Genomic DNA, 27138 nt, shown 5'->3' with positions numbered 1-27138 from the left:
CCTAGTGTATCCATAACCCTCTGCCTAACCCTAAGCGTAGTGTATCCATAACTCTCTGCCTAACCCAACCCCTATGTCTATCCATAACCCTCTGCCTAACCCCCTATGTCTATCCCTAACTCTTCCATCCTGGTTATGTATATAGTCCCCTCCCCTCTCTTACAAACCATCTCTCCCTCCATCTTAACTTTTCTGTTCCATGTCTTTAACTCTTCTCTTAGTTCCGACACTTTCCTCTCTGCCTTCAAACAGGCCAGAGTTAGCCCCCTACTCAAAAAACCCTCCCTTAACCCAGTCGTCCTCCAGAATTACAGACCGGTATCACTGCTACCCTTCTTTTCTAAAACAACTGAACGTACTGTATTTAACCAACTGTCAAACTTTCTCTCTCAGAACAACTTGCTTGACCCCAACCAATCGGGCTTCAAGACTGGCCACTCCACGGAAACTGCCCTCCTGTCAGTCATCACTGCCCTCCAGTCTGCCAGAGCAGCTTCCGGGTTGCTAGACTGGTTAACTTAACCCTGGACTGAGAGTTTTAACTTAACCCTGGACTGAGAGTTTTAACTTAACCCTGGACTGAGAGTTTTAACTTAACCCTGGACTGAGAGTTTTAACTTAACCCTCGACTGACAGCAGTGAGACCAGAGCATCTGCCTTCATCCCCAGCACCCAACCCCCATGTCCCCTTTAGAATCACTCACCATTAGAAGCGGTGAAATCGATGGCCACAGTGAAATTGATCTGTGTTCTGAAATTGGGATGGAGAGAAGATCAAGTAAAAACTGATCACACACGCACACACACAAACACACATACAGTATTGTACGTACACACACACATACTAACACACACACACACACACACACACACACATATGCAGTCCATATCACATATTAATTCAATTACTAATGATTTACTCCTGATAGGGGTGTTTCTGTGAACGTGTGTGTGCCCTTGTATAAAGACACTTTTCATCAAGTACATTTCATACACAAGGCAGACATCGTGTGCTTCAGACAACATGTCATACGATGAAACTACATGTTTCAACAAACAAACAAGAATGTGTAAAAATACAATTAAATCATAAAAGAGTAAGAGTATAAGTACTTAAATTAAAGAGCAAAATACAAAGTGCAAGTTTTGTAATATACCAGAAAGCACTGATGAACATAAATGTTTTATTCTGGAATAAAATGTAGTCAATGTTAGCGCAAGTCTTAAATCTTGCATAATAGCTAAATGCTGCTTTTCCATGTTTTGTTTAAACTCTGGGGACAGTTAACAGACGAGTCCCAGGTGACCTGAGGGGTCTAGAGGGTTCATATTGTAAAAGCATTTCAGAGATGTATTTTGGCCCCAAACTATTTAGTGAATAAGTGAGCAGCAGTGTTTTAAACCAACTCTCGCAACACCGGGAGCCAATGCAGAGATTGGAGAATTGGCGTAATGGGCTCAAACTGTTTTGTCTTTGTTAGCAGCAGCATTCTGACTGAAGCTAGAAAATAACAACCGTATCATCTGCCCCTCTTACAGACAGCAGGAGGAGAAGGAGGAGAATGAGAGGAAAAGGAACATGCACTAAACTGAATGACAAGCAATTAAACTGATGGAGCCCTTATGAAAAAATCATAATTCAATTTTCTCCCTGATGAAACACTTTCACTGCAATAATCTTCATGAGCGAGACATGGTTTTTTTAGAGAAGGATAAACGCAAACCATTAGCTATTCAGTCAGAGACAATTGGGGGGAAAAAGATAATAAAGTATAATGAATTTGAAAAGAAAACCCTGTTAACCTTCCAGGCTAGGTAGGCTGGATGTAAACGTGGTCAGTATTTATTAAATGTTATTATCCATTCATAATAAGTGTGGGAGAACCTATTGCAAAACTCACAGCCCGGCTGGAAAATAAATATCTTTATGGTTTTATTACTGTCTTTTTCCTATGAGTGGAAATTCCAATTTATTGGTATAAAATATGCAGTATGAAGTAATGTCCTGGGAATTATGTTGATTTCCTCCAAGTTTTAATTATTTGACTGTAACTATGGTTTGACAGTTTGTCTGTCAAACTGTCATGCTTTCTTTCCTCCTCCTCCCTCCCCCTTCCTCCCGCTCACTGGCTCCTGAGAGACCCTTCTCTTTCATGGTGTCTGAACTGTTCATCAAGAGCCCTTCAATTTGTGTGTGTGTGGATGGGTGGATGGGTGTGGTTGTGTTGAGTGCATATTGTGTGTAACATCTGTTTATGGTGACGTATTTTGACACTGATTCTAGTATTTGCACTAAATCCGGTACTTCTGCTTGAGTGGCAATTTCCTCTACTGATTGAGCCTGGAGCTTAATCAGTTTAATGTCACTGTTTCTGCACCTGCTTTCACTTGCTAGCTAACACACATACACCTAAACAACTTTGTCTCATTCCTATTTACAACAATAAAGCTAAACCTTAAATCTCGCCAAGTAGAATCAAACTCATCTACATTTCACAATCTAGGCTGTCCTAATGACTGCTTGTCATTTACTCTAAATACATTTTATTATTCTTTGTTCCTAACATCCTAAAATAACTGTCACTTCTGCTACAGTGTCCTTCAGATCCCCCTTGCCTCTGCTCCTCTTCCCTGGTTCTATGGAACGCACCATAATAGTGACTCACAGAAAAAGAAAGCAAGCACAATCTTGCCAAGATACGGGTATATTATAACAGACTGTTATGTAAGTATAAATAACAGTCTGAATAAACTCACGCCTGTCTACGGTCATATTCAATGTTTAGGGTGGCTTTCAAATGATATATAATGGTCAGAGGTCAAATTCTTAGTGACCAAGTATCTTCTTGAAAGCTGTTTTTATTTTAATAATGATTATAAATGTGTCTGGGATGTGCAGTAATATCTCAACACCAATATTCAGTAATATCTCTCAACTTAACTGTCACTCCAAATAGCTGCAACTAGAGTTCTCTAGCTGTCAGGTTAAACTGATACTTTTGAAGGTTAGAAACCTTTGCCACGGGGTTGCCAAACGTGGCCAGCCCAAAAGCTTCCAGATGTGTCACGCTCGTCAAATTTGCCTGTCAACATCTACCATGGTCAGAGTGTCCGAACAGACAGCGATAACAGCGATCAACGTGCTGTCCCTGCCGCCTGGAGCAGCTCACCTCAAAATACAAAGTTTGTCAGTTGTTTTTTTGATCCTTAGAAGAGACAGACAGACTCCGCAGGCCTAATTGGATGTGAAAGACTGACATGAGCTCTCCAGTTTTGGGGAAAATGAGGGATACTAATAGAACCAAACTTGTAGACCATAGACAACCTTCTATTAAGTAACTTACAGCATGTGATTGACGGTAGTTTGCCCAATTTTTAAGCATACATACACACGTGTGAACTGGACACACACATGTATACTGAGGTTAGGGATCCACAGCGTGTAAATGAAAATTCACTGACCCTCCTTTGATGTAGTCCAGGAAAGTGCACTCCGCTTCGACTGAGAACGAGAGAAGAGTCACCTGTGATTGAGAAAAACAACATCTGTTTACACCCTCAGAGACAAGAGTCTCGCTATCAAATTCATGCGATCAACGTCCTCACTTGCTAGCTTAGCTAGCTCAATGTTACACCGTGACTGATGAGTTAATTTTGGCAGCTTGAGAAAACCTAGAGACAGGATGTTTTTGTTAAAAGCTGGCTGGGTGTGTGGAAAGCGAGAGGGGCAACCGAGAGAGGGAAAGAAAAAGCAAAAGTTAGTAAGAGAAAAAGCGAGAAAGTTGTGGAAAAAAAGAGGATGCATGGGTCCCTCAATCGATCATCACATTAGCCACCTCCACAATGCTACATACTATCATAAAGACAGGTTATCACATTAGCCACCTCCACAATGCTACATACTATCATAAAGACAGGTTATCACATTAGCCACCTCCACAATGCTACATGCTATCATAAAGACAGGTTATCACATTAGTCACCTCCACAATGCTACATGCTATCATAAAGGCAGGTTATCACATTAGCCACCTCCACAATGTTACATGCTATCATAAAGACAGGTTATCACATTAGCCACCTTTAGCGCTTGCTAACAAGCTTAGTCTCTGATCCCTCTGCGCAGAGCTTTCATTTCCTTCCCACTGTCCTCCTATGCTTCCCTGACACTATTAAAGTTCACCATGTCAGTGCCTTCTACGTTCATAATCTGGGTCCCCATTTTTGTATTTCTTTTCCATTCCAGTTGTTAGCCTTCTTACACTTGACATCACATGTCAGTGTTAACAAAAAAGAACATGCCCCTAAATAGTTGACTGAAGAATGACTGGAGGATCAAGGCACAACTGTCTTTAGAAAGCTCCTCCAACAAATACATAAATAAAATAGCTTGCACTTCTTTTATTTCTTCCTTCTTTTTTTATACTTTTAATTAATAAGCTGGTGAGGGGAGATACCAATTAATGAAGAAAAGCTACATTCACACTCATAATGAAAGCACTGCGAACCTTCTCCAAGAGTTGGCAATGCCATGGTAATTATCAGAATGGGGAGAAGGAAAGAAGGGGGAGGAGGAAGAGAAAGGGGGAGGAGGAGGAAGAAGGGGAGGAGGAGGAGGTGGGGAGGAGGAGGAGAAGGGGGGAGGAGGAGGAAGAGAAGGAAGGGGAGGACGAGGGATAGGAATGGCAGCTTTTTTGCTCCACTGTGACAAGCTTACTCACCGTTCCCGAATGTACATACTTCTTTTTCTTCATTTTCTTTTTGGGATTCATCACCTATAAAAAGACAAAACAAATCCACAGTGAGTATGGTATTCATCAGATGTATCTGAATTCCATCTGATGAACAGTTTTGAAGTTCTCAGTGGGGCAGAAGGTCCTTCCAAGGAACCAAATAAAGGAACAAACTGACCAACTATCCTGTGGATGTGCTGCGGCTGTCTCATTTACAGCACTGTGTCATTTACAGCACTGTGTCATTTACAGCACTGTCTCATTTACAGCACTGTGTCATTTACAGCACTGTGTCATTTACAGCACTGTCTCATTTACAGCACTGTCTCATTTACAGCACTGTGTCATTTACAGCACTGTGTCATTTACAGCACTGTGTCATTTACAGCACTGTCTCATTTACAGCACTGTGTCATTTACAGCACTGTGTCATTTACAGCACTGTCTCATTTACAGCACTGTGTCATTTACAGCACTGTGTCATTTACAGCACTGTTTCATTTACAGCACTGTGTCAAATGAAACACTTCAGTTATCCTGTCTCATTTTACAGCACTGGGTCAAATGAAACACTTCAGTTATCCTGTCTCATTTTACAGCACTGTGTCAAATGAAACACTTCAGTTATCCTGTCTCATTTTACAGCACTGGGTCAAATGAAACGCTTCAGTTATCCGTGAAATTTTCCCCATCGCTAAAATGTTTTGATATTGCTCACTCCTTCTCCCTCTGCTACACACACACCTTCTGTAGTCCATATCCATTTCTGTCTAATTGAAAATCAAATAATCAGCATATGTGTGTTTGTGACGATAGGAGGCCGAGTGGTACACACCACCGTTACAGCTGAACTCAGACAGGATGAGTGATGGGTGAATCTATATTATTGACAGAGTTGAGGATGGAAGATGGATGAGAGGTACATGTCTGCATGTATAAGTGCGTGTGTGTGAGTGTGTGTGAGTGTGTGTTTGTGTGTTTGTGTGAGTGTGTGTTTGTGTGTGAGTGTGTGTGTGTGTGTGTGTGTGTGTGTGTGTGTGTGAGTGTGTGTGTGTGTGTGTGTGAGTGAGTGTGTGTGTGAGTGTGTGTGTGAGTGTGTGAGTGTGTGTGTGAGTGTGTGAGAGTGTGTGAGAGTGTGTGTGAGTGTGAGTGTGTGTGTGAGTGTGTGTGTGTGTGTGTGAGAATGTGAGTGTGTGTGTACATGTCTGCATGATGGGGATACTAAGCACACACTTCAAGGATTAGTAGTTTCATGCCACATATTGACTTTTAATGACAGCTGATTTTTGACTGTGCTCAATAAATGCTAAAACGAACCTAAAACAATATAGCTGTAAAACCTATAGAGACACAGATCACAGACTGACCTTACACAACAAGCAAGGTTTCTGTACTGTACTTTGTACACAGTTAACATACACTTTTTTTTTATTCTATAGGACACACAAATGGCTTTTGGTTCTTACTCTGGGCATGCCTATGGATTGTATCCATATCTGAAGCATACTATTCTTAAAAGTTAAGCTGTGTCGAGCCAGAGAATGTCGTCAAAGAATGTAGCTGGATAGGAAAGTTACAGCAAACTACAAGAATCAAAGTTGGACTTTACCTGCCCCTCCTATCAATCACATGAACAAAAGCCTGTTCTCACCTGGAGATCAAATATGCCTCGTCTCATTAGCTCCGTACAGCTTGCAACCATAGGAACCATAAAAGTGACAGAGCCTAATTTAAAATGGACAGAAAGCAATTTGTTTGACACACAGAAAAGACTTGCTGACGCAAAAAAGAAAGAAAGAAAGTGCAGGACGTTCTTGTCAGATCGGGAGCCAGTGACTAATAGCAAATGGCAAATGAAGAGGGGTTAATGTTCAGGAGCCCTGGGCTGAGGAGAAACCTGTGTCTCTATTATCGTGTTGCTTTCGGACTGTCCAAACAACATCACTGTTTAAGGTACGCTCCGTGTAACGAACCGTAATACAACTGACAATACAATAAATTATTTGGTACAAGATGCTAATTCATAACCTAGGATTGCTGAAAAGGTTATGCATTTTATTGAATGCATATTGAATATTGACTGCTGCCATACCAAATTCTATTCCACTCAAATACGTAATAAGTGGTCATGCTTACACTATGCATCAATCACAACAATGTGACCTGATTGCTTCCAAGCCGCTCTCCCTGAGGACGTGATCAGTATCCTAGACATGTTTATTCAATCAGCCCGTCGTCCCTGGTAAGCATGCAGAGAGGATGTGAAGTTGAGGAGGAGCGGGTGAGGTGGGATACCGCCAAGATGGATTGTGGGAAATAACCATAATAATTCAGAATCCCTGGGAACGCTCTGCTGTTAATCCCATTTCACACTCCTGCTAATGGGCCTGTCCGTTTGTGTGTGTGTCAGTACTGTGTGCAGTGTGTGTGTCAGTACTGTGTGCAGTGTGTGTGTCAGTACTGTGTGCAGTGTGTGTGTCAGTACTGTGTGCAGTGTGTGTGTCAGTACTGTGTGCAGTGTGTGTGTCAGTACTGTGTGCAGTGTGTGTGTCAGTACTGTGTGCAATGTGTGTGTCAGTACTGTGTGCAGTGTGTGTGTTCACATCAAGCACAAACCAATCCAAGGTGCAGGTTGGGGAGAGAATAATGCAAAGCTATCTCACTCTAGATATGTAACCACAGGTGCAGGATTTACACTGAGAAAACAAACACTCTAACAAAGGGAATTATTAATGCATGGAATAATTTATTTGACGAGACAGAGCTAAAGACAATATTCTGTGATGGTTTTTCAAATCCTGACAGACAGTGTTTTGTGTCCTGAATTATTTAGTAGATTAGAATAGATGTCTGATTAGCACTCTAGCTACATTATAATCAATCGAGGAAGAGTGAGGTGTGACAGGACTGGGAGATAACAATGACACTAGTGTCGTATCATTTTACGAATGATGCTAGTATTCTAGTTCTTTGGTTGAATACCACCCATGTTTTAGAAACCAAGATTCAATTTCATGGTAAAACAACTTCTGATCTTCATCCTAACTTACCCACCTTAACCTTGAAATTCAAGGGGAAGTTCTGAAAAATGTTCTTAAGGATTGAAGTTCAAGATTCTGAGCTTTTAAACATGTGAAGTTACTCACCTCATAAACATTGAATTGGCTCTGCCCTCGAGCAAGCTCCCGGTAGCTGGTGGTGAACTCCCCGATGAAGTCATGACTGTCAGGGAAGTCAGAAGGACACTAGACGTGTTGTGTCAAGTAAATAACACATTGAAGAGGCTGAAAGTTGTGGTGGAAACTAAACATTTGGACTGATTTATTACGTAGGCATTGATCAGTGAAACACTAGCAAGCTAGTGGAAACCCAAAGATACCTACCTGCCATCTCGGTCCCAATCATACACCTCCACCTTGATTGTTCTGTAAGAGAGAATCACAGATGGTGCTTACAGCCACTGCTGCAGCACTGGGTGAACTGACTGTAGCAGTCATTTACATGTGGACTTCAACACTCACTGCATGATCAAATCATTATTGTTTTAATTATCATTTTGGTGTATTCATTTACTGTAGATAAATGATGACATTCAATCAGATACACACACACACAGACAGGCTCAATGTTCCTGCAGGTTCAAACTGAGTAAAAAGATGTAGCATCCAGCAAAAGGTAAACATCAACAGAGCAGGACCAAAAACAACCAACTCTCCTACGAGCTCATTAGCTCCGCCAAGGCTTCAGTGCTGGGACTAAATCAGGAACTTTGACAACGACAAAAACAAGCTATTAGCGAAGCCTCAACTCCTGTTCAAGGCTTGGTGCCTCTGTATTTGATTCCAACACAGACAATACTAATCATTTCAAATCTATTTATTTTTTTATCATTCAGTAACAAGACAAAATATAGCTGCAAGCAGCGATGCGGCTTCCTCCGCAAAATATTATAAACATGTACACTGTAAAAGATTGAGAGTTGGACAACAAAAGAGTAAAACTACATCCTGTTTGGCCAACAACAGGCTGAATGGGGATTTGAACTCATGAGCATAAGGTTACAAATCAGTCCCTCTATCCTCTCTGCTACACACCAACTGTTGAGATTGTATTAATAGAAATGGCAGAGTATTAGCTTTGGTCACCTTTGGAACAAAGGTTAAGAAACGGTTGACATTTCAAGGTGAAATTGCAGTAAATTGTGCATGGTATTTCAGAATGATGTCATCCTCTTTAACTAAACAGAATCAAAATGATGACAGGCCAAAAGATAATGGCTGGATTCCAACCTACTACCTTATACTTTACAGGTCACCATCCCAGCCCATTGAGCTATTCTCAGTGTTGAATAGTGTCATGTTCAGTAACTGTATTAAAAAGTAAGCTGTTTCTCCTGTGGTAAGCGTTGTTAGATTCAGCCAAAGTTGAAACTGCTTGTACATTTCCTATGAAAATGGGACAACGGGATAACTGGGTTGCTGCTGTAAAGAATAACTTACTTATAGTTTTTTAAAAAGGTTGTTTGGAGTGCCATAACTTGTCATGAAAGGGAATTTCAAATCATGCCTAGCATCAGTGGGGATGTGTCCTGGCTTAGGTTACTGAAATTCATTTGATAATTTCATCAATTTACTTCATTAGAGATAACCATTAGTGTTATCTCTACCATGCGTAGACTACAAGTAACTAGCTACTGTGGTGAACCTGGCTTGTTTTGCAGTGGTTTACATAGTCACGCTAAACAGATGATCGGAGTGTTGTGATGGGCTCAAATAAACACTAATTGCTATGTTTTACAACCGGAGGATTGATTGGAAGACAGAAAACCGTTTTATCAGAATAAAAAATAAAAACGATGCCTCTGACTGGTTTTGAACCTACAAAGCTTTACTTACCAGCACAACATCTCGCCAATTGAGCCATTCCCAGGCATGGTATACACAAAGTTCAGTAACAGTGGATAATAACAAAAAGCTGTTTCTCCAATGGCGAGCATTGTCAGATTTGGTCCAAGGACAAACAGCTGTAATTCAGTCATATTTTGATATATCAAGGTGAAACTTTGCATGGTACTTCAGAGGCATGTCACCTTAAAGCCTATTAGGTTTGAACCATCCTTCAAAAATACGTTTGATTTAGTGACACAAACATATAGAGGCAATGTGGACATTTACATAAATACACCCCTTTCAGCCATTTTGTACTTCATTCAACTGCCTTAAGTAACATTTTTAAATACGTCAATGATACATTACAGTACAATATTTCAAGTCAATTAGACCTTTGGTTCAAGAGAAGAGGAATTTTAAATGTTTTCCAAAATTATCACTGTACAGGAAATCCATCATGGCAGACCTTATGGGTCCTTAATGCTTTTTGTTCCTCATGGAAAATGAGACATGCACACCAAGTTTCAGTAGAATTGGAGCAATAGGGTGGAAATGCCATCACTTGAAAATCGGACTTTTGGGCGTGGGCTGTGGCGCCCCCTATGGTCCGATGTGGCCCATATTTGGTATGGGGGTACCCACTTGGATTTAGAATTAATGTGCCAAATTAGAAAATTTATGACCAGGGACTTTTGGAGTAATTGGGGCGCAAGGAGAAGAAAAATAAGAATAAGAATACCAACAATAACAATAGGTTCTCTCCTACCGGAGGAACCCTAAATATTCAGTCCAACATAGTCTATTTGAAAATATTACCTAAAGGTTTTTCTACAATGTTACTTCCAGAAGAAACAGTCAAATAAATTTGAATCTTGAGGGCCTAAACCTTACCCTAACCCTAGCCCATACAGTAGCTGACAGTCAAATCAACCATCATCAATTCAGTTTCACCAGGTTTGCATCTCAAAGTTTTTCTATAGACATCTTATCTTTATATTTAGACCTTTGTTCAAGGAAATGGAATGTCTTGCAACAACAGTGCTGCACCTTTTACAAAAAAATCCTTCCATCTCTCTTTTAAAACATATGACAAATTGTTAATGGGGACATGTTACAAACAGAAAAAGAGTTTCTTCCGTTTGCCTGACAAAACTTTCTCCTTTCCATACCTTCTTTCCATTGATCTCCTGTTCTCCCCTCTTCCCCCCTTCCTGCCCCCGCAGCCCACCCAGACAACAACACGCTAAAGACATCAAAGATTCCTTGCCGTCGAGGAAGACAGGACAGGAGATGACTAAAATAAGCTTCACTTCCTCTTCCTGCCTGCTAGCTCACTGTGCTTGCAGCTTGCACCCTTGAGTTTATCTTCAAGGTAGCGAGAGGAATTCCAGTTACCTGAGTGTGACAGAAGGAGGATGATGGAGCTTCAAAGAGAGAGAGAGAGAGAGAGAGAGAGAGAGAGAGAGAGAGAGAGAGAGAGAAAGAGAAAGAGAAAGAGAGAGAGAGACAGAGAGAGAGAGAGAGAGAGACAGAGAGAGACAGACACAGAGACAGACACAGAGACAGAGACAGAGAGACAGACAGAGAAAGCCACACACAGTGCTGCTTAAAGAAGCAACAGTCTGTTACTTATCCATGTTGCTGCTGACTAATTCATACTCAGAAGCAAGCAGGAATGCTACAGCACCAGATGCAGATAGACATTGTTACACCTGAGCCATACACTGTTACATTGTATAGTCAAAACTATACAAACATAAAACAGGACATCCCTGAAGAAGTTACAAATAGAAGTCCTCATGTCAAGTTTGGTTGCCTGGTTTTGTTGGTTGATTTGTGTTGGTTGTATTGTCAAACCAGTGTTGACATGTTTTTAGGGTTGATTAGTGAATGGCCGCTCATTTTAGATGAGTCAGACTTCTCTTCCTTGAACTAGGATTTTAAGGTTTGTCTTTGTGCTGTATCTAACTGATTTCAATGACAAGGAAAGTCTAAATGACTGCCAAAAAATGTATACATCCAAACATTTAAAGACGTCATCACACATATTGCCTGTGAAACACGTTTACTTTCACAATGGAGCAGGAATGACAGGAAGTTAAATAAAACAAGGGCTTCCTGTTTACTGATCTTTTGCTAGAGACGTAAATAGACTCTGACTCACCCACATTAGCTTGCTAATCAGTTAGTGGGTGTTACGCTATCATTTCCTCTCATGAGTGTATGGCATCTATGAGGGGGGTGGGTGGGCTCGACAGACAAAAACACCCTCCTATCTATCCTCTTCCTCTCTGCTCCCCAGCATTTTCATTATACAGTTAGAGTTCCTGTCAAGCAGACTGGAGGGGCTGCCCTCTGGGCCCTGGTGTGTGATCTGATGTTACAGAGCAAAGTATCCACTCCTGTATTTCATTTAAAATACCTACCTACCCCCTTCCTTTTCTCCTCTCCTCTTATCCCCTCCCTTCCCCCCTCCTCTCTCTACCTCCCTCCCTTCTACCTCCTCCCCTCCCCCCCTCTCTACCTCCTCCCCTCCTCCTCCCCTCCTCCTCCCCTCTCCTTCCCTCCTCTCTCTACCTCCCCTCCTCTCTACCTCCTCTCTCTACCTCCCCTCCTTTCTCCTCTCTCCTCTCCTCCCCTCTCTCTCTCCTCTCCTCTCCTCCTCTTCTTCTCCTCCCCTCTCTCTCTCTCTCCTCTCCTCTCCTCCTCCCCCTCTCCTCCTCTCCCTCTTCTCCTCCCCCTCTTCTCCTCCCCTCCTCCCCTCCCTCCATGCTCAGTCAGGCAGAGCACCTTTCCCAACTCAATGTGAGAACGTCTTGTGGGGGAAACAAATTGGTGCTTCAGTACTGGATATCCTTGAGTTAAGGGTTTTCACAAACCCCCTTGTGTCTGATCATCTGAAACCCACGGGCTGCTGGAGTTGGACAGAAGCGAAGGTTTGGCATGTGCATTCATAGATTAGGCTGGCTGCAGGGCTGATTTTATGGCTGTAAATCACAGGCTGTTTGTCTGATGATGTGGATGTGCCAGAGACAAGGGCTTCCTATGACAGACGCTCAATCTGTTTCTTCTAAACACACACACAAGCCTGTCCAAATATGTGCACACACATCCTTCCTTCTTTCTGACACACAAAACTCTCTTACACACACGAGCATGTGCAGATACACGCACACATACAAGCAGTTATTGCTTTCTTAATACACACATTAATCTCTCACACACACATCCCAGTTTGGACTAACCTGGGAGCTGGGCTGTCACTGCGTGATGATGACATGTGCAGTGTTTCCAGGCTGTATTTCATGTCTTCACCTGTCAGATCCCATTAGACTCACACCAAGAGGGAGACAGGGTACACACACCACAGAACCAGGAAGGGTGTGTGTGAGGTGTGCATGCATTGGTGTATTCTATGAAGTGCCTCTAATACAAGTCTCAATCCCTTGCGTCCGATTGGTTCTGACAGGGTGACGACCCACACACAGGTTAACGCATGATTGGTTGGAGAACCCTATGACCCCAGCCCAGTTACAGCCCTTAGACACTCCCCTTCCATCTCTCTCTCCACCTCCAGGCTTAAGTACCAAGAACCATGTGGGGGATGTTCCAGCTGCAGTATACAGACACTGGCTGCAGAAACATAGGTCGCAGAGCACTACAATAAGACCTGGAGGAATCCCTGGACCAAGAATGATAAGAATGGGGAGGAGGAAATGACAAGAGAGAGGAGGAGAGAGATGCTCTCCCATCCTGCTGACCAGGAACATCATCACATTATCGAAGCCTTCTTCTCTCTCATTCTCATCTAAATCATCTCTAACTCTTCTTTCTGTTTCATGTTTTTTCACACTTTCACACACACACCTCCACAAACACACACCTCCATTAACAGTGTTTCTGGTGATGCAGAGTCCTTTGCAAAGGGACTTCCCCGATCCGTTAACAAGGAAGAAACCATGAACGGACCACGCCCTGTTGAAACTGATTCAGCAACAGAATAGAATACGTGAGGAGCTGAAGGCCACGTTCCCTACACCACCATATTATCCTTTGGGTATGGCTTCTTTTATTTCTTTGGATTAACAGACCGACTGCTATATTGCTAGTCCAAGCACTTGTCCTCTCCAAGTTGGACTACTGCAACTCGCTGCTCGCCAGTCTCCCAGCAAGCACAACATGCCCTCTCCAGAGGATTCAGAACACAGCAACCCGTCTGGTCTTCAACCTACCCAGACGCTCCCATGTTACCCCGCTCTTCATCTCCCTCCACTGGCTACCCATCATGGCCCATATCAGATTCAAGACCCTGGTACTGACCTTCCGAGCAGTGAACGGGACTGCACCTGACTACATTAAGTCTCTCCTGCAGCCTTACACCCCCACCCTCCACCTACGGTCTTCTTCTGACAACCGTCTGATGGTCCCACCGCTCAAGACCGCCCGGTCCCAAAACAAGCTCTTCTCCTGTCTGGCCCCCCAATGGTGGAATCACCTCCCTCCCTACACTGACCGTCTCCCCACCTTCAAGAAAAGGCTTAAGACGCACTTGTTCTGGGAGTACAACAGTACTTAGGAATGATTTGCTGGATCTGATGTTAGTTTCCTCCAGGATCATAATGACTCTTATTGAGAGATTTGTTGCTCTTGTTGGTTAGTTGTAACTGGTTTAAACTTTTGTACTCGCTGTGAAATATTTTACTGTTGCTTTTCTACAGTTACACTCATGCACTTCTTGAGGTTCATGTTGTTTAATTGTAACTTGTTTAACTACATGCTCTTATGCTTCATCCCTTTGGCACTTATTTGGTTTTTCACAATGTATGCTTCATGTTATGGCTACCCGAAATGTTTGGGGCTATCTCGTTGTTATGATCAGTGACCTATGCACTTTTGTAAAGCTCTCTCTTGGAAGTCACTTTAGATAAAAGCTAAATGAATAAATGTAACTGTAAATATTGAGATCCATCAGTATGCTAAGACATGTTGATAACAATTTTGAGCGTGGAAAAAACCAAAGAGGCGACAGATATCAATAAGTGGTTTAAAGAGTATTAAAAGGAAGTGTGGACATGTGTGGCAGGTGGAAAAAATGAAACCTGACAAGATACGAAAAAAGAGGAAGAGGACAGGGGATACTAAAAAAGATGGTGAACTGGTAGCCCAGTGTTAGGGTAAGTTACTGACCAGCCGGTCAGTGACAGGGGGTGGCCCAGGGGCAGGGTTGGGGAGTGACATTACAAGTAATCGGATTACTGTATTCTGATTACAAAATAATTGTAACTGTAATCCGTTACTTTACTAGCAAAAACAATTTTAATCGGATTACAGATACGTTGTGAAAAATATTTACTTTGAGATACTTTTACATTTGGGAGTAGTCGATTTTCTCTTGAAAAATGTATCCTTTTAATTGCAAAATTGGCTGTTTTATCATTGGTCATTTTCTCTGTGACTAACAGTAATGCCCTTATTGACACAAATTGGGGTGACCTTTCTATTTATTTTGTATGTCCTGCTGCAACAGTTTCAAGGGTATTTTTATTTAGTCTCATTCCAGGTTATGTAAACAAACTTCAACTGGTTATGAACAAGGTTTTGAAAGAAATCCAAAAGTAATGAAAAGTAATCAGATTACATTACTGAGTCTGGGTAATCCAAAAGTTACGTTACTGATTACAATTGTGAATGGGTAACTGGTAACTAACGGATTACATTTAAAAAGTAACCTACCCAACCCTGCCCAGGGGTAAGAGACTGATGAGCCGGTCAGTGAGAGGGGGTGGATTAAACTACAGGGTCTGCGTTGACATATATATACAGCTTGGGGGTGGGGTGCAGAGGTTGAGAGAGAGGGAGAGGAGGAAGGGAGAGGAGGACGAAAGACTCAAACCTGTCAAAGTCCCCATTGCAAAGCGCTCTGACTGGGATGGTAAAGGACTGCCAGACCGGGTTTAAAGTGTTCTTCACCACCTCTGTTTTATGGCAGATAGTAAACCTGGGGTGGAGAGAGAGAAGGAGACAGAGAAAGGGGAGAAAGGAAGGAGAGTGGTCGTGAGGAGAAGTGTAAAATGGTAAGAAGAAGAGCAAAGGGAAAAAGATATCAGAGCACAGAAATGTCAAAGGAGGGAGAGAGAAGTTTTACAGGGTGGATAACAGAGAAATGATTAGTAGAGAGACACACATGGACAGAGATTGAAAGATCTCATTGCAATTCACAGAAACATAGACCTGTCTAAATGAGCTTTCTATAACGACCATCTTTCCACTGCCCTTCTACTCATGCCTGCTCTCGCACACATATTGGACATTTGCATTGTGTTGTTTTCATAGTTTGACACATCTGCTAAATTGAGCCTCTATACACACACACACACACACACACACACACACACACACACACACACACACACACACACACACACACACACACACACACACACACAGCTCATTTCCCCGTGGCAGTAGGGGTACTCCCACTTCACTGGCCACCCTGAGCCATTCAAACTGAACAAGCCCTGTAGCCACACATCGCCTTCATTTGTGCCTCTCTCTGCCCTGTAGCCACACATCGCCTTCATTTGTGCCTCTCTCTGGCACTGATGGTAGCTAGACACTTAGCACATCTGCAGGGTCCACCCGACCAGCGTCAGGCTAACAGTTAACGAAGTGCTGGGATAAACAGGCTCTGCCGAGGCCCTGGAGCCGCCAGGGAGCCCGGTCAGCAGGAAGAGGCTTGGGAGGCATGCCCCGCTCCCTGGACGTTGGGTGGGAGAGAATGTGTGTTCCATATTTATGAGACCACAAAGGGTTTTCGTCCCGTATGTTTTCTTAATTGTATCATGCTGTTATTTATCTCTCTATTGCTTGGTAAAATGGCCAGATGGATGATGCAGTTCAGTGTGTGAGTGTGCATGTGTGTGTATGTGCACCATACGTCAATGCAATGCCTCAATCTCCAGACAGCACCAGATGTGATGTACGTCCAGATGTACCTACTGCACCTTCCTTCAGACACCACCCCCTATTATCTCTCCATTTCTTTCCAGACACATTTATTCAGATCTACATGGGGTCAGTGACAAGTGATGCCCAAAGAATCCATCTGCACTTGATATGAATCTCCATGTTCTGGTACTTACTGTCCCCTTGATAGTGTTGTACATCCTGTATGAAGTCGTTCAGTTGGGAATGACTTAACACATGCATGTTATGGTTGTGTGTTTGTAGGTGGGGGAGGAAGCCTCACAGGCCTTAAATATGTCCTTGGCTGGAACAGTCTATGCAGACAACTTTTTTAGGGAGTCCACAGACAGTCCACAGGACTGGGGTCAGTAAACACTGAACGACAGATCAAAAAGTTGAGTTTTGGGGGGGTTTGATGGTGAGGTAGTACTGTCTGGAAATCTGGAAAACATACTGGAAAGATGAGTGCATGGCAGTGAGGTGTCTTGTGCTTAATGGTACTGTAGGGATTGCAGTACTTCTGTTCACTACCTACACTGCAGTGTCACTGGTGTACATGTAGTGCATGTTGTTCACTACCTACACTGCAGTGTCACTGGTGTACATGTAGTGCATGTTGTTCACTACCTACACTGCAGTGTCACTGGTGTACATGTAGTGCATGTTGTTCACTACCTACACTGCAGTGTCACTGGTGTACATGTAGTGCATGTTGTTCACTACCTACACTGCAGTGTCACTGGTGTACATGTAGTGCATGTTGTTCACTACCTACACTGCAGTGTCACTGGTGTACATGTAGTGCATGTTGTTTGTTGGTTTCTGTGATGTCCACAGCGTGTACAGCTAGTCCATAGGAACAACTTTTCTGAACATTACACAGAACCACATCACAGAACTTACGTTCCATCCTCGTTGCTTCTGTAGAACACCATAAAAGGGTCTGACTTGCCAAAGAAATCCTTCTTGTCCAGCTTGTTGGCACAAAACTGCATAGTTGCGCTGTCCTGATTTGCGGTTGAAAAAAAAAGCAGGGGAACAAATTTGAATGTTGACTTCAACTTTATTTGCAGTGAGAGAACACAAGGATGAATCCTAAATCTAATATTCTGCATCCTAATGAACACAACACCAGCTGTACTCTCCTTCATCTCAGAGTGCAAGCATGCATAACAATGTGATAAGATGTTTTGTTTGTGTGTGTAAGTGTGTGTTTCATCTCACTGATGATGAACATGAGGTTTTGTCTTTGTGTGGGTGTATAAGTATTTGCGCAAATGTGCATGCGTCTCATAATTGTTTGATGTGTTTTTTGTGAAAGCATGTGTGTATGTGTCTTCTTACACAGATAAAAATGACTGACCATCACAACCGCACCTACCCTTCCAAACACACAGACACACGTTACACACTCATCATAGCCCTGAACTGCTATCTCTGGTAGCAGGAAGGCACAATAGGGAAGCATCTGTATAGAGAACTGTAGAGTTGTCTTTGATTAGGCAGATGAATGACATGTCTAATTGAATGTTTCATCGCTGGGACTGTAGTTGGCTGGATGGAGAATGACGGGGATTGAGATGGAAGAGAAGAGATGAGAGAGGAGGGAACGTGTGTGTGTGTGTCTGTGGTTAGCAGTAGCAGGCCCTCTGCAGGCACGTCCTTGGGTGGAAAACCATAGCTAAACATGACGAGGGGGTTACCCTGACCATGCCTCCTACCCTAACCCTAACCCTGACAATGGTGTTACCCTGACCATGCCTCCTACCCTAACCCTAACCCTGACAATGGTGTTACCCTGACCATGCCTCCTACCCTAACCCTAACCCTGACAATGGTGTTACCCTGACCATGCCTCCTACCCTAACCCTAACCCTGACAATGGTGTTACCCTGACCATGCCTCCTACCCTAACCCTAACCCTGACAATGGTGTTACCCTGACCATGCCTCCTACCCTAACCCTAACCCTGACAATGGTGTTACCCTGACCATGCCTCCTACCCTAACCCTAACCCTGACAATGGTGTTACCCTGACCATGCCTCATACCCTAACCCTAACCCTGACAATGGTGTTACCCTGACCATGCCTCATACCCTAACCCTAACCCTGACAATGGTGTTACCCTGACCATGCCTCATACCCTAACCCTGGCCTTACCCCCTGCTGGCCCACCATGTGTGTGGAAGAAGACAGCATTGACAGTTTATAAGGTAATTAGCGTACACACTCAGCTAATCATAGCCCACTAGCAAGCAGTACATATGAAGTGCGCTAAAAGAAGCTTGGTGTGGGAACATTTCTTCCAGGAAGGCAGTGAAGTAAAATGTAAATTGTGTGATGCTACTCTTCAGTTTAGTAAAGCCTGAGTATGTTATGTACTTTCTTGAATTTCCTGTTGAACACTCTAGGGGGTGCAGTGCCAGTGTGTCTGCGGGCTGTTCTGTGATCTTCAGTCTGTGTGTTTGTTAATCCTCCATGATGTGCTCTCACCAGTAACACCACTAACACTAATGGTCCTGACCACTGCATCAAATCGCTGCAAGGCCACCTAGCATGACGCACACTCAAAGAAAATTCATGCTCAGACGTCATGTTGTGTTATAAAGGCTAAGTATCCACTCCTGCTATTTATCTGATACACTGATTTCTATGGTCGTTACTTCTGACAGACACACAAAAAGCTTCAATTAACCAATCTACTCTCACTTTCCTGCCAGAGTGAATGATGGTGCAAAGTGTATTTGCTATACAATATTCACAGGGGTATAAATTGCAAATGTATTTTGTAATGCTTTGCCAAGCCGAATGCATTTGTAATTTGGGGTGTGTTCATCTGAGTGTGTGTGTTTATCTGAGTGTGTGTGTTTATCTGAGTGTGTGTGTTTCTGAGTGTGTTTAGGTGTGGGTGTACTCCTAATGAACAGTGATTTGTTTCAAGGAATATTAGCCCATCTAATCTCTAGAGGAGCCATCATGGTTAGTTTGTAAACCTCCATTAGGCAGATATCATAGCAGGAATGCAAATTAGCATGCAAATGTTTTGTTGGCAAGACAAAAGATTCATCAAATGTTGAATATCCGTGAATTTTGGACAACCTTCTCCAGAAGCTTAAAAAACTATTGTTTATTATGACAAATTTGCACAAACCGCCATGGCAAACACTTTGAATAAATTAAAGACAAAATGGCCTGAGATAAATTGTAACAATAAAGTTCAATCCTTTTTTTGCAACTTTTCCAAACAAGGCTGACTCTGCGCTTTCTTTGCACTTGTTCATGATCCCAAACCCTAACAAATATGAATCCTCCCCAAGTGAGCCTTTTGCTCATCCACTAGAATCTTGTTCTCCATCCTTGCATTCTCTCAGCAATCAGTGTGACTGTGCCAGTGTGGAAGTGCGGGTTTGGAGTGGGATCTTCTTTATAGAGATGTGGTAGGGCAGGTGGGCTGGCTGGCTGGCTGGAACAGTAGGGCTTTAGCAGCACTGGGTGTTGTTGTGGGGCTGCAGGGCTCTGCTGGACAGCGTCAGGCCCAGTAATGACAGGCTAATGGCTTTTTAATGTTGTAGCACCTCAAGCCCGAGTGTGTGTTGGAGGGGGGTGTGACAAGTTTGGTGTGTGTGTGTGGTGTGGGAACAAGGGATGTAGAATAAGAGTGTGTTTGGCTGTCACTGTGCATGCTTCTGAGCCTTTCTGCCTCTAAGCGTTCCAGTACAAGATTGTTGTATGTGAGCAAATGTGCACAGTAAGTGTGCAAACATGTGCTTCCTGATGATGGCCCATATTATATTATCACACTTAGACAGGCTTCACTAGGCTCAAACACACTCCGCTCCAGAAGGCCTTGGGCACTCAACTCTGGTCCACTGGCAGAGCCAGAGAGAAGTTTATCAACAACCTTCCGCCCCCACCCACCATCAGTCCTCCAGCCATCCCACCATGCCTCACAAAGAGGCAGCTATCTGCTCCCTGACACCCCCGCTGGCACCATGGACCAAAACCTCCTCATCCATCTCTTGCTGCCATACATATTGTTTCCTTTCCTTTCTCTGGGGAATTTTCCCTCCCTCCTACTGATACATTTTAAGCCCCTTGTCTACGTGCCACACTTCACCCGTAGGCCTGGCCGGGCCGGTGGAGCCGGGCGAGCTGTGTTTGGGTTATGGAAACATTGGTAATGCTGCTCCTTCAGTCCTTGTGCAGTACAATGCTCTGTGAACAAACAGAGGCGTGTGTTTGGGTCCAAGAGAGACAGAATAAGCAAGAGAAAGAGAAAAATACATTGACAGCTCAAGACGCCAGGAAAAACTGAAAACAGCCTTTCATCAAGAAAACATAGCTGGTTTGTATAACTGTTCCTTTTTTGTCAAAGCAATAGAATGTGGCCCGATACCTTTTTGCACTGGTACAAGTTTACAAGCATTCTCACCTCGTGTGTTACAGTGTGGTATGGAAACTGCTAAGACAGCAGAGAAAGTTACTGAATGCAGTCTCCCGGCAATCGGTGACACATACATCAACAGTTGCAGATCCAGGGCTACCAGCATCGTGAATGACTTTTCCCATCCTGCCAATTGACTATTTGTCCCTCTCCCCTGGGGCAGTAGGCTGCGCAGCATCGGAACCAGAACAACCAGGTTAAAGAACAGCTTCATCCCAGAAGCTGTCAGACTTATTAACTCTGCCACACCCCAGAACTGACGAAACTGAACTGTTACACTGAATTGTTTCTACTATGCTGCTAATCTCTCAGTTTTTTTTATCCATGTGTGTGTATGATTGGTTGTCTGTAATTATTGTATTTATTTGAGATGAGTAGTTTAGTTATTCATTTGTGAGTGGTTTTAAACGGATCATTTGTTGTCCTGTAAGGGTTGTCCCTGTCATCAAAACACATGTCAGGCAATCTAACGAATGATGCTAGCTGATATGTAACGCCACAATTTCTCTTGAGGATTAATAAAGTACCAACCTGCATGACTACTTTTGAAAATACACACAGAAAGTAAAATACATTTCTGGGATTCAGAAATTAACCTGACTGAACATGGCCTGATTTAGACCCAGCACAAGTTATCTTTGAATATATGCCACTAAACTGCTGGTTCTTTCAACAGTAACAAACGCGCACATTTGTACACACGTGCTATTTTTGTGGGACAACAAATCCTTGAGGGTTTAGGTTGGTTGAGGGGCAGTTCTATGGGCGTATGTGAAGCCCTCTGTGACATGCTTGCGTGTTAAAAGCGCTATACAAATACATTTGATTTGAACAAAGTGAGCTATAGAGCTGCTTGTTGCGGCAAGAAACACTGTTGTTTTGGGGTTCAGTCAGATGTAAAGGAACACACACTTTTGTCAAAGCTGTCTTTTCCTAACACTTACCCATAAAGTGAATGGATGCACAACTGAAAAGTTAAAAACATTAACCAGTTAAACAACGTGATCCTATTCAGCGAAAGGTATTCTTCCACTACTGACATGCATTGTTCAATCCCTAAACTAGTGTCAAAATCAGGTATGAAATCACAAGTCTTTAGTCAGTTTTTTTGTGGCTTTAATGCAACTCATGTAAACTCACACTTTGAGTTCCTCTCAATTATCCACCAATTTGTGGAAAAATTTGAAAAAGGTAATTCAGTACTTTTATAAACTATTTTGTGTAGATGCACAGATGGTGGGTGATAACACTACAGGCTAGCTGCTTCTGCTAGTGGTTTACTGTCCCTCACAAGGCTGGAACCACACACACAGGAGGGAACCACACACACACACTGGAGGGAACCACACACACAGGAGGGAACCACACACACACACAGGAGGGAACCACACACACAGGAGGGAACCACACACACACACAGGAGGGAACCACACACACACACAGGAGGGAACCACACACACACACAGGAGGGAACCACACACACAGGAGGGAACCACACACACACACAGGAGGGAACCACACACACACACAGGAGGGAACCACACACACACACTGGAGGGAACCACACACACACACTGGAGGTACATAAAACGTTTCTGTTGATGGAATTCTGTCATGTGCATTAAATATTCAGCTGTTCTTGCTTCATTAGGAAACAGTGGCAGGCAAACACGTAAAACTGTGTGATCAACTGCCAGTACTTAAGGATAAGAAAATGAGTGCATCAATATTTAACAAGGAGGTGGGGAAAAACTCCTCAGGGAATACTGAGTTCAGCTGGCCACAGTGAGTGCTCTGTGTGTGTGTGTGTGTGTGTGTACTGCAGAGTTCTTGTTGGTGCATTAGTGTACTATTATATAGTGGACAGGAAAAGATAGTGGACAGAAAAAGAATAGTCATTAGAAATAGAAAATATGACAAATGGAACAAGTGATTAGGAGGGCAGGTGGGCTGGCTGGCTGGAGGGTGGAGTAAAAAGCCTATTCCATTTACGGAAAACAACCCAGAAAGCAACCCTGTTATCTTTCAAACAGAATTTTAAAAACATGCATATTATTTTGGCTATAATTACACAATATAAAACTCTGGTTTTAAATAACAAGTCATAATGCATCAACAAGGAACTTATGAGCAGGTTTTAACTGTTTATACACCATCAAGGTGCAGCTGTAGTAAGAGTGGTCTCTCCAGTCCAAAATGGTTGCTGTTCAATTAGAACAGGACAGAACAGGGCTTCCTTTTTGAATCGCAGTCTACAACGACCGCTTTAATGTAAGAGGGGGCATAAAAGATGAATGGAATAGGGGGAATTGTGCGAGGAAAAGAAAGGAGAGGATGAATCAAAGCCCAGGAGTACAACAAAGAAAGGGATGAGAGAGAAAGTAGGGAACAAACAAGGCAAGAAATCTTGCCAGATTCGATTGATGCCTGAGCAACTGTGACGAAGGTGTGTGTGTGTCGAAGAGACAAAAGACCCTGAAATTACTTACCATTGATGTGCCGGACATAAAGCAGACTCTCAAGTTTAAAATTGAATGAAAGTGTGTGTGTGTGTTTGTGTGTGCACACATGTCTAGATTGTGGGTACTCCATCAAGCACATCCCAACCCACGATTCAGCAGCTCTACCATATGTCTGTTTCAGCTTTCTGCTGTGGTTCTATGTATTCGGGTGATTCACTTAAAAATAGCTTTGAATGGTGAGTGCCTGTCTGTCACAATCACTGGCCTATGGGGCCCATCAAACAAAAAACCTTCTGATGGAACCTGACAAAAGCTGATTTGACTCAGTCTCAAATAGGCCCCCATGAGCCACGAGCACAGACCACAGCCCCACAGCCCACAGGATCCAAACTGCTCTCTGACATACAGCAAAGATCTAAGAGACTGTATCACAGAAACCTCTCCTTCATGTAGGTTCATATTTCAGTACATGCGGATTGAGGGTTAATGTGTGTGGAGGATATGGGTTGGTGTGTTTATTTGTATTAAGTGTATAGGTGCATTTGTTTATGTGTGAGACACAGAGCGCGAATGTCTTAGTATCTATTGTCCTTTTGGTGGTCATATTTCCCCAGACTGTGAGCTAGAAGGTCATCCAGAGGTCTGAGTTTAAATTAGCAGCACCATTCAGGCCTGGGTTATGATCCCCATCCTTCTATTGTAGCTACAGGGGTGGTTACACCAAGTGGGAAATTAGAGAATATCAATTAACATAGTGAATCTTCTCTCTGTCTCTCTACCTCTCCCTCCACCTCTCTCTGTCTCTCTACCTCTCCCTCCACCTCTCTCTGTCTCTCTACCTCTCCCTCCACCTCTCTCTGTCTCTCTACCTCTCCCTCCACCTCTCTCTGTCTCTCTACCTCTCCCTCCACCTCTCTCTCTCTCTCCACTCTCCTTCTCCATGTCACACACTGAACACAGTCCTTCTCCATACTGAAGCTGCCTTGCTTTTCCTCTCCACACGTTATCTTTAAAGTCGTTGCCTTGTAGTTTCTTTGATTTTTATAAAACCGGGTACTGAGATACAAATACAATGATACTATCCGCCATGTTTTATGTTCTGACGTGGTCAACAACTTGCCTTTTGATTGGTCAGATGACGGAAGCGAAACCTCAGAATGATCAAACTGGATCCGAAAATATGTATGCCGCAACATTTTTCAGAGAAATAATGTTGCTGGATACAGTTTGAAAACTATTGTTAACGTGCAAATTAATTGCAAGAAAAGAATGCGTCCAGTGTGCAGAGGCCTTAAGAGTGAATTAAAAAAATATGTTTTACAAATGTTTTACGTATGAAACGGAATTGTCTGCTTAATTTGATCTTGACATATAGGCTAAGCATTCTATAGCATATCATAACAATAAACCCACTATTAATTACATTATCTTAATGCAGTGTAACTACTTCAGCATAGGCACCTAAAATACAAAGATGAGCAAGGGCAAGGGCGTTGTAGCCTGGTCCTAACCAGACCCTCGTACATTTCATTTGTACAGAGGGTCTGGGATCGCCCCATTGAAAAGCGTTAACTTACTTGAAGGCGGGTCCTCTGTTGAAGTTTAAAACTTTTGGATCTGCCCAGAGCCACTCTGATCTGCCATAACCAATCGCAAGCGTTCGTCTTAGCCAACTCCTTCACCACTACTGTAACGGAGCTAGCTGCCGTAGCTGGAAAATCAGTTTTCCCGAACCCCGTGGGGAGGAGGGCTACAACATTATGGCCACCAACAAAACTCAGCAAGGAATGTTCTTGCTCCGGCTTTAACTTATGGATATTCGGCAGCGTTGCCACAACCGCAGAATAACTAACTTTGCTCGCATCTTTCTCCGCCGCCATTACTGAACTACTCTAACTAGTGCACAACATTAACGTCATCGTTCTCAGCCACTCCCTCTGTTTGCTGATTGGACCTACAAAAAATGTGTTTCTGAAAACCGACTTTAAAGTCAAACTCCCAGACCTAGTACAGAAGCAAAATCCAAATTGAGCGTGAGTACGTAGGAGGGCAGAGCCAGGCTAGGGGCGTTCAGCAATCGCTATCGAATCAACAGCCACGTGCAATTTAGCAAGCAGGTAAAGAATACAAACAACGAAAATCACCAGTTAACAATTTACATTTGGAAGAACTATAGACTAATACAATAACAGGTTTAAATGAACAGACAACATAATTTATACGACTTAAAGTTATCAAGGACGCCCACACGCGATCTCAAGCTAGTCTTTGGCTAGTTATCCTTTGTACAGCGGCAGTCTCTTTGCTTCCTCTCCCTTTAACGCCGAGTGGCACACGTGCCCGCTCGCACTGTGAACGTGTGTCCGTGCTATGCTCCGACATGCACTCTGCTGATAGACGGCCTTTTGTATGCCGTGGCGGCATAAATTCAACATAGCGGAAACACTGCCAACGAAAAGCTATCTCTTGAAGCGGGTGGCCTGCTACATACCTGAGGAGCAAGTTCCACGGTTCTCACTCCGTTACACAAGCTTGGATATTGTATCATCAAAATCCTGTTTGAAGATTATGGCAATTCATTATTTATCTAAACTATTTGAATCTTTGCATAGGATTAGGGTTAGGCAGGTGAGCCAAAAAGTTAGTTTTGGACGCGTGGTGTAGTGGTGTACAGGGAGATGTGGTGCTTAACAGTGTAATGAAGCACAGTATGACAGTGTAGGCTGTAGGGTGCAGTTTGAAAGGTGTAATAGTACAGAGAGGTGTGTAGGCTGTATTGCTCACTCTGCAGTTTCCCAGCTCCTCTGCAGACAAGATGATGGAGCCACATTTCTTCCCAAGGATCCCTCTGGAGGACACAACAAGGGGCATCATCAGTTGAAATTAGCAACACAATATCATACAAACATATCATTCAAACATATCATACAAACATATCATTCAAACATATCACAGCAGTTGGATCAAAAACTAATTTTAAAAAAATCATCTCAGTTTTTTGCTTAGCAATATATTTGCTTAACGTCAGTAGTAAAAGAAAAGTGAAAGGTTATAATTGGTTCCTGGCGATATTCTGACGAGTGAAGGTCATTGATGCAAAGACCCTCATTGTGAGGCCCGGAGGAGAACCAGAATGGCCCCAGGAGGGGTGTTTGATATTATTTGATATCATTATTGCAGTGAAGTCTGTGAACATATGGTGCTGAAGTTCTGCTGTCCATGGTTCTGAACAGATCCTATTCAAACTGAAGTCTGTTGCTGTCCATGGTTCTAAACAGATCATTTTATGTTCTAACCAGACCACTGGCTGCCTCAGTCATTGGAACCCAAGGCAGTTTATGAAAGTACTTCAGAATCACATGTTCTCAGGGAACAGGGAGAATTGTACAGACAGTTGCATACTGTCACAAGCAATCTTCAGTCACAGCATGTCATTACCACACGATAGCTCTGTGCTCCATCTCCAGATCTGTAAGCTCAGCTAAATGACATTTTATTTTTAATGTTTTCATTGAGAAAATCCTTGCTGTTTTAGTGCTTTGTTATGAGACTTCTGATTTGAGGTTTTACTGCTCAATAAATGCTTTGTGTCAGACAATGCTAATAGAGAACAGAAGCAACACTTGTATAGGTGAACAGAAGC

At 43.0% G+C, this 27138-nt stretch overlaps 1 protein-coding gene across 4 annotated transcripts in view; it reads right to left on the bottom strand.

The window, feature by feature from the left end:
- Positions 1-27138, bottom strand: part of cpne5b (copine Vb) — a 103551-nt gene that overhangs the window by 11605 nt on the left and 64808 nt on the right. For all 4 annotated transcript variants that reach the window (XM_084704326.1, XM_084704323.1, XM_084704324.1 and 1 more), the window contains 8 exons: positions 26280-26343; positions 17492-17595; positions 15516-15620; positions 8117-8158; positions 7880-7955; positions 4722-4775; positions 3463-3524; positions 705-751 (listed from right to left, as the gene is read on the bottom strand). In XM_084704326.1, the coding sequence (XP_084560452.1) occupies positions 705-751; positions 3463-3524; positions 4722-4775; positions 7880-7955; positions 8117-8158; positions 15516-15620; positions 17492-17595; positions 26280-26343 (554 nt within the window). The remainder of the gene's footprint in view (positions 1-704; positions 752-3462; positions 3525-4721; positions 4776-7879; positions 7956-8116; positions 8159-15515; positions 15621-17491; positions 17596-26279; positions 26344-27138) is intronic.

This window comes from Hypomesus nipponensis, chromosome 9 (assembly GCF_054491055.1).
Source record: "Hypomesus nipponensis isolate SF chromosome 9, ASM5449105v1, whole genome shotgun sequence".
NCBI lineage: Eukaryota > Metazoa > Chordata > Actinopteri > Osmeriformes > Osmeridae > Hypomesus > Hypomesus nipponensis.
The sequence above is the reverse complement of the archived record's forward strand: the minus strand, read 5'-3'. Positions and strand labels throughout refer to the sequence as shown.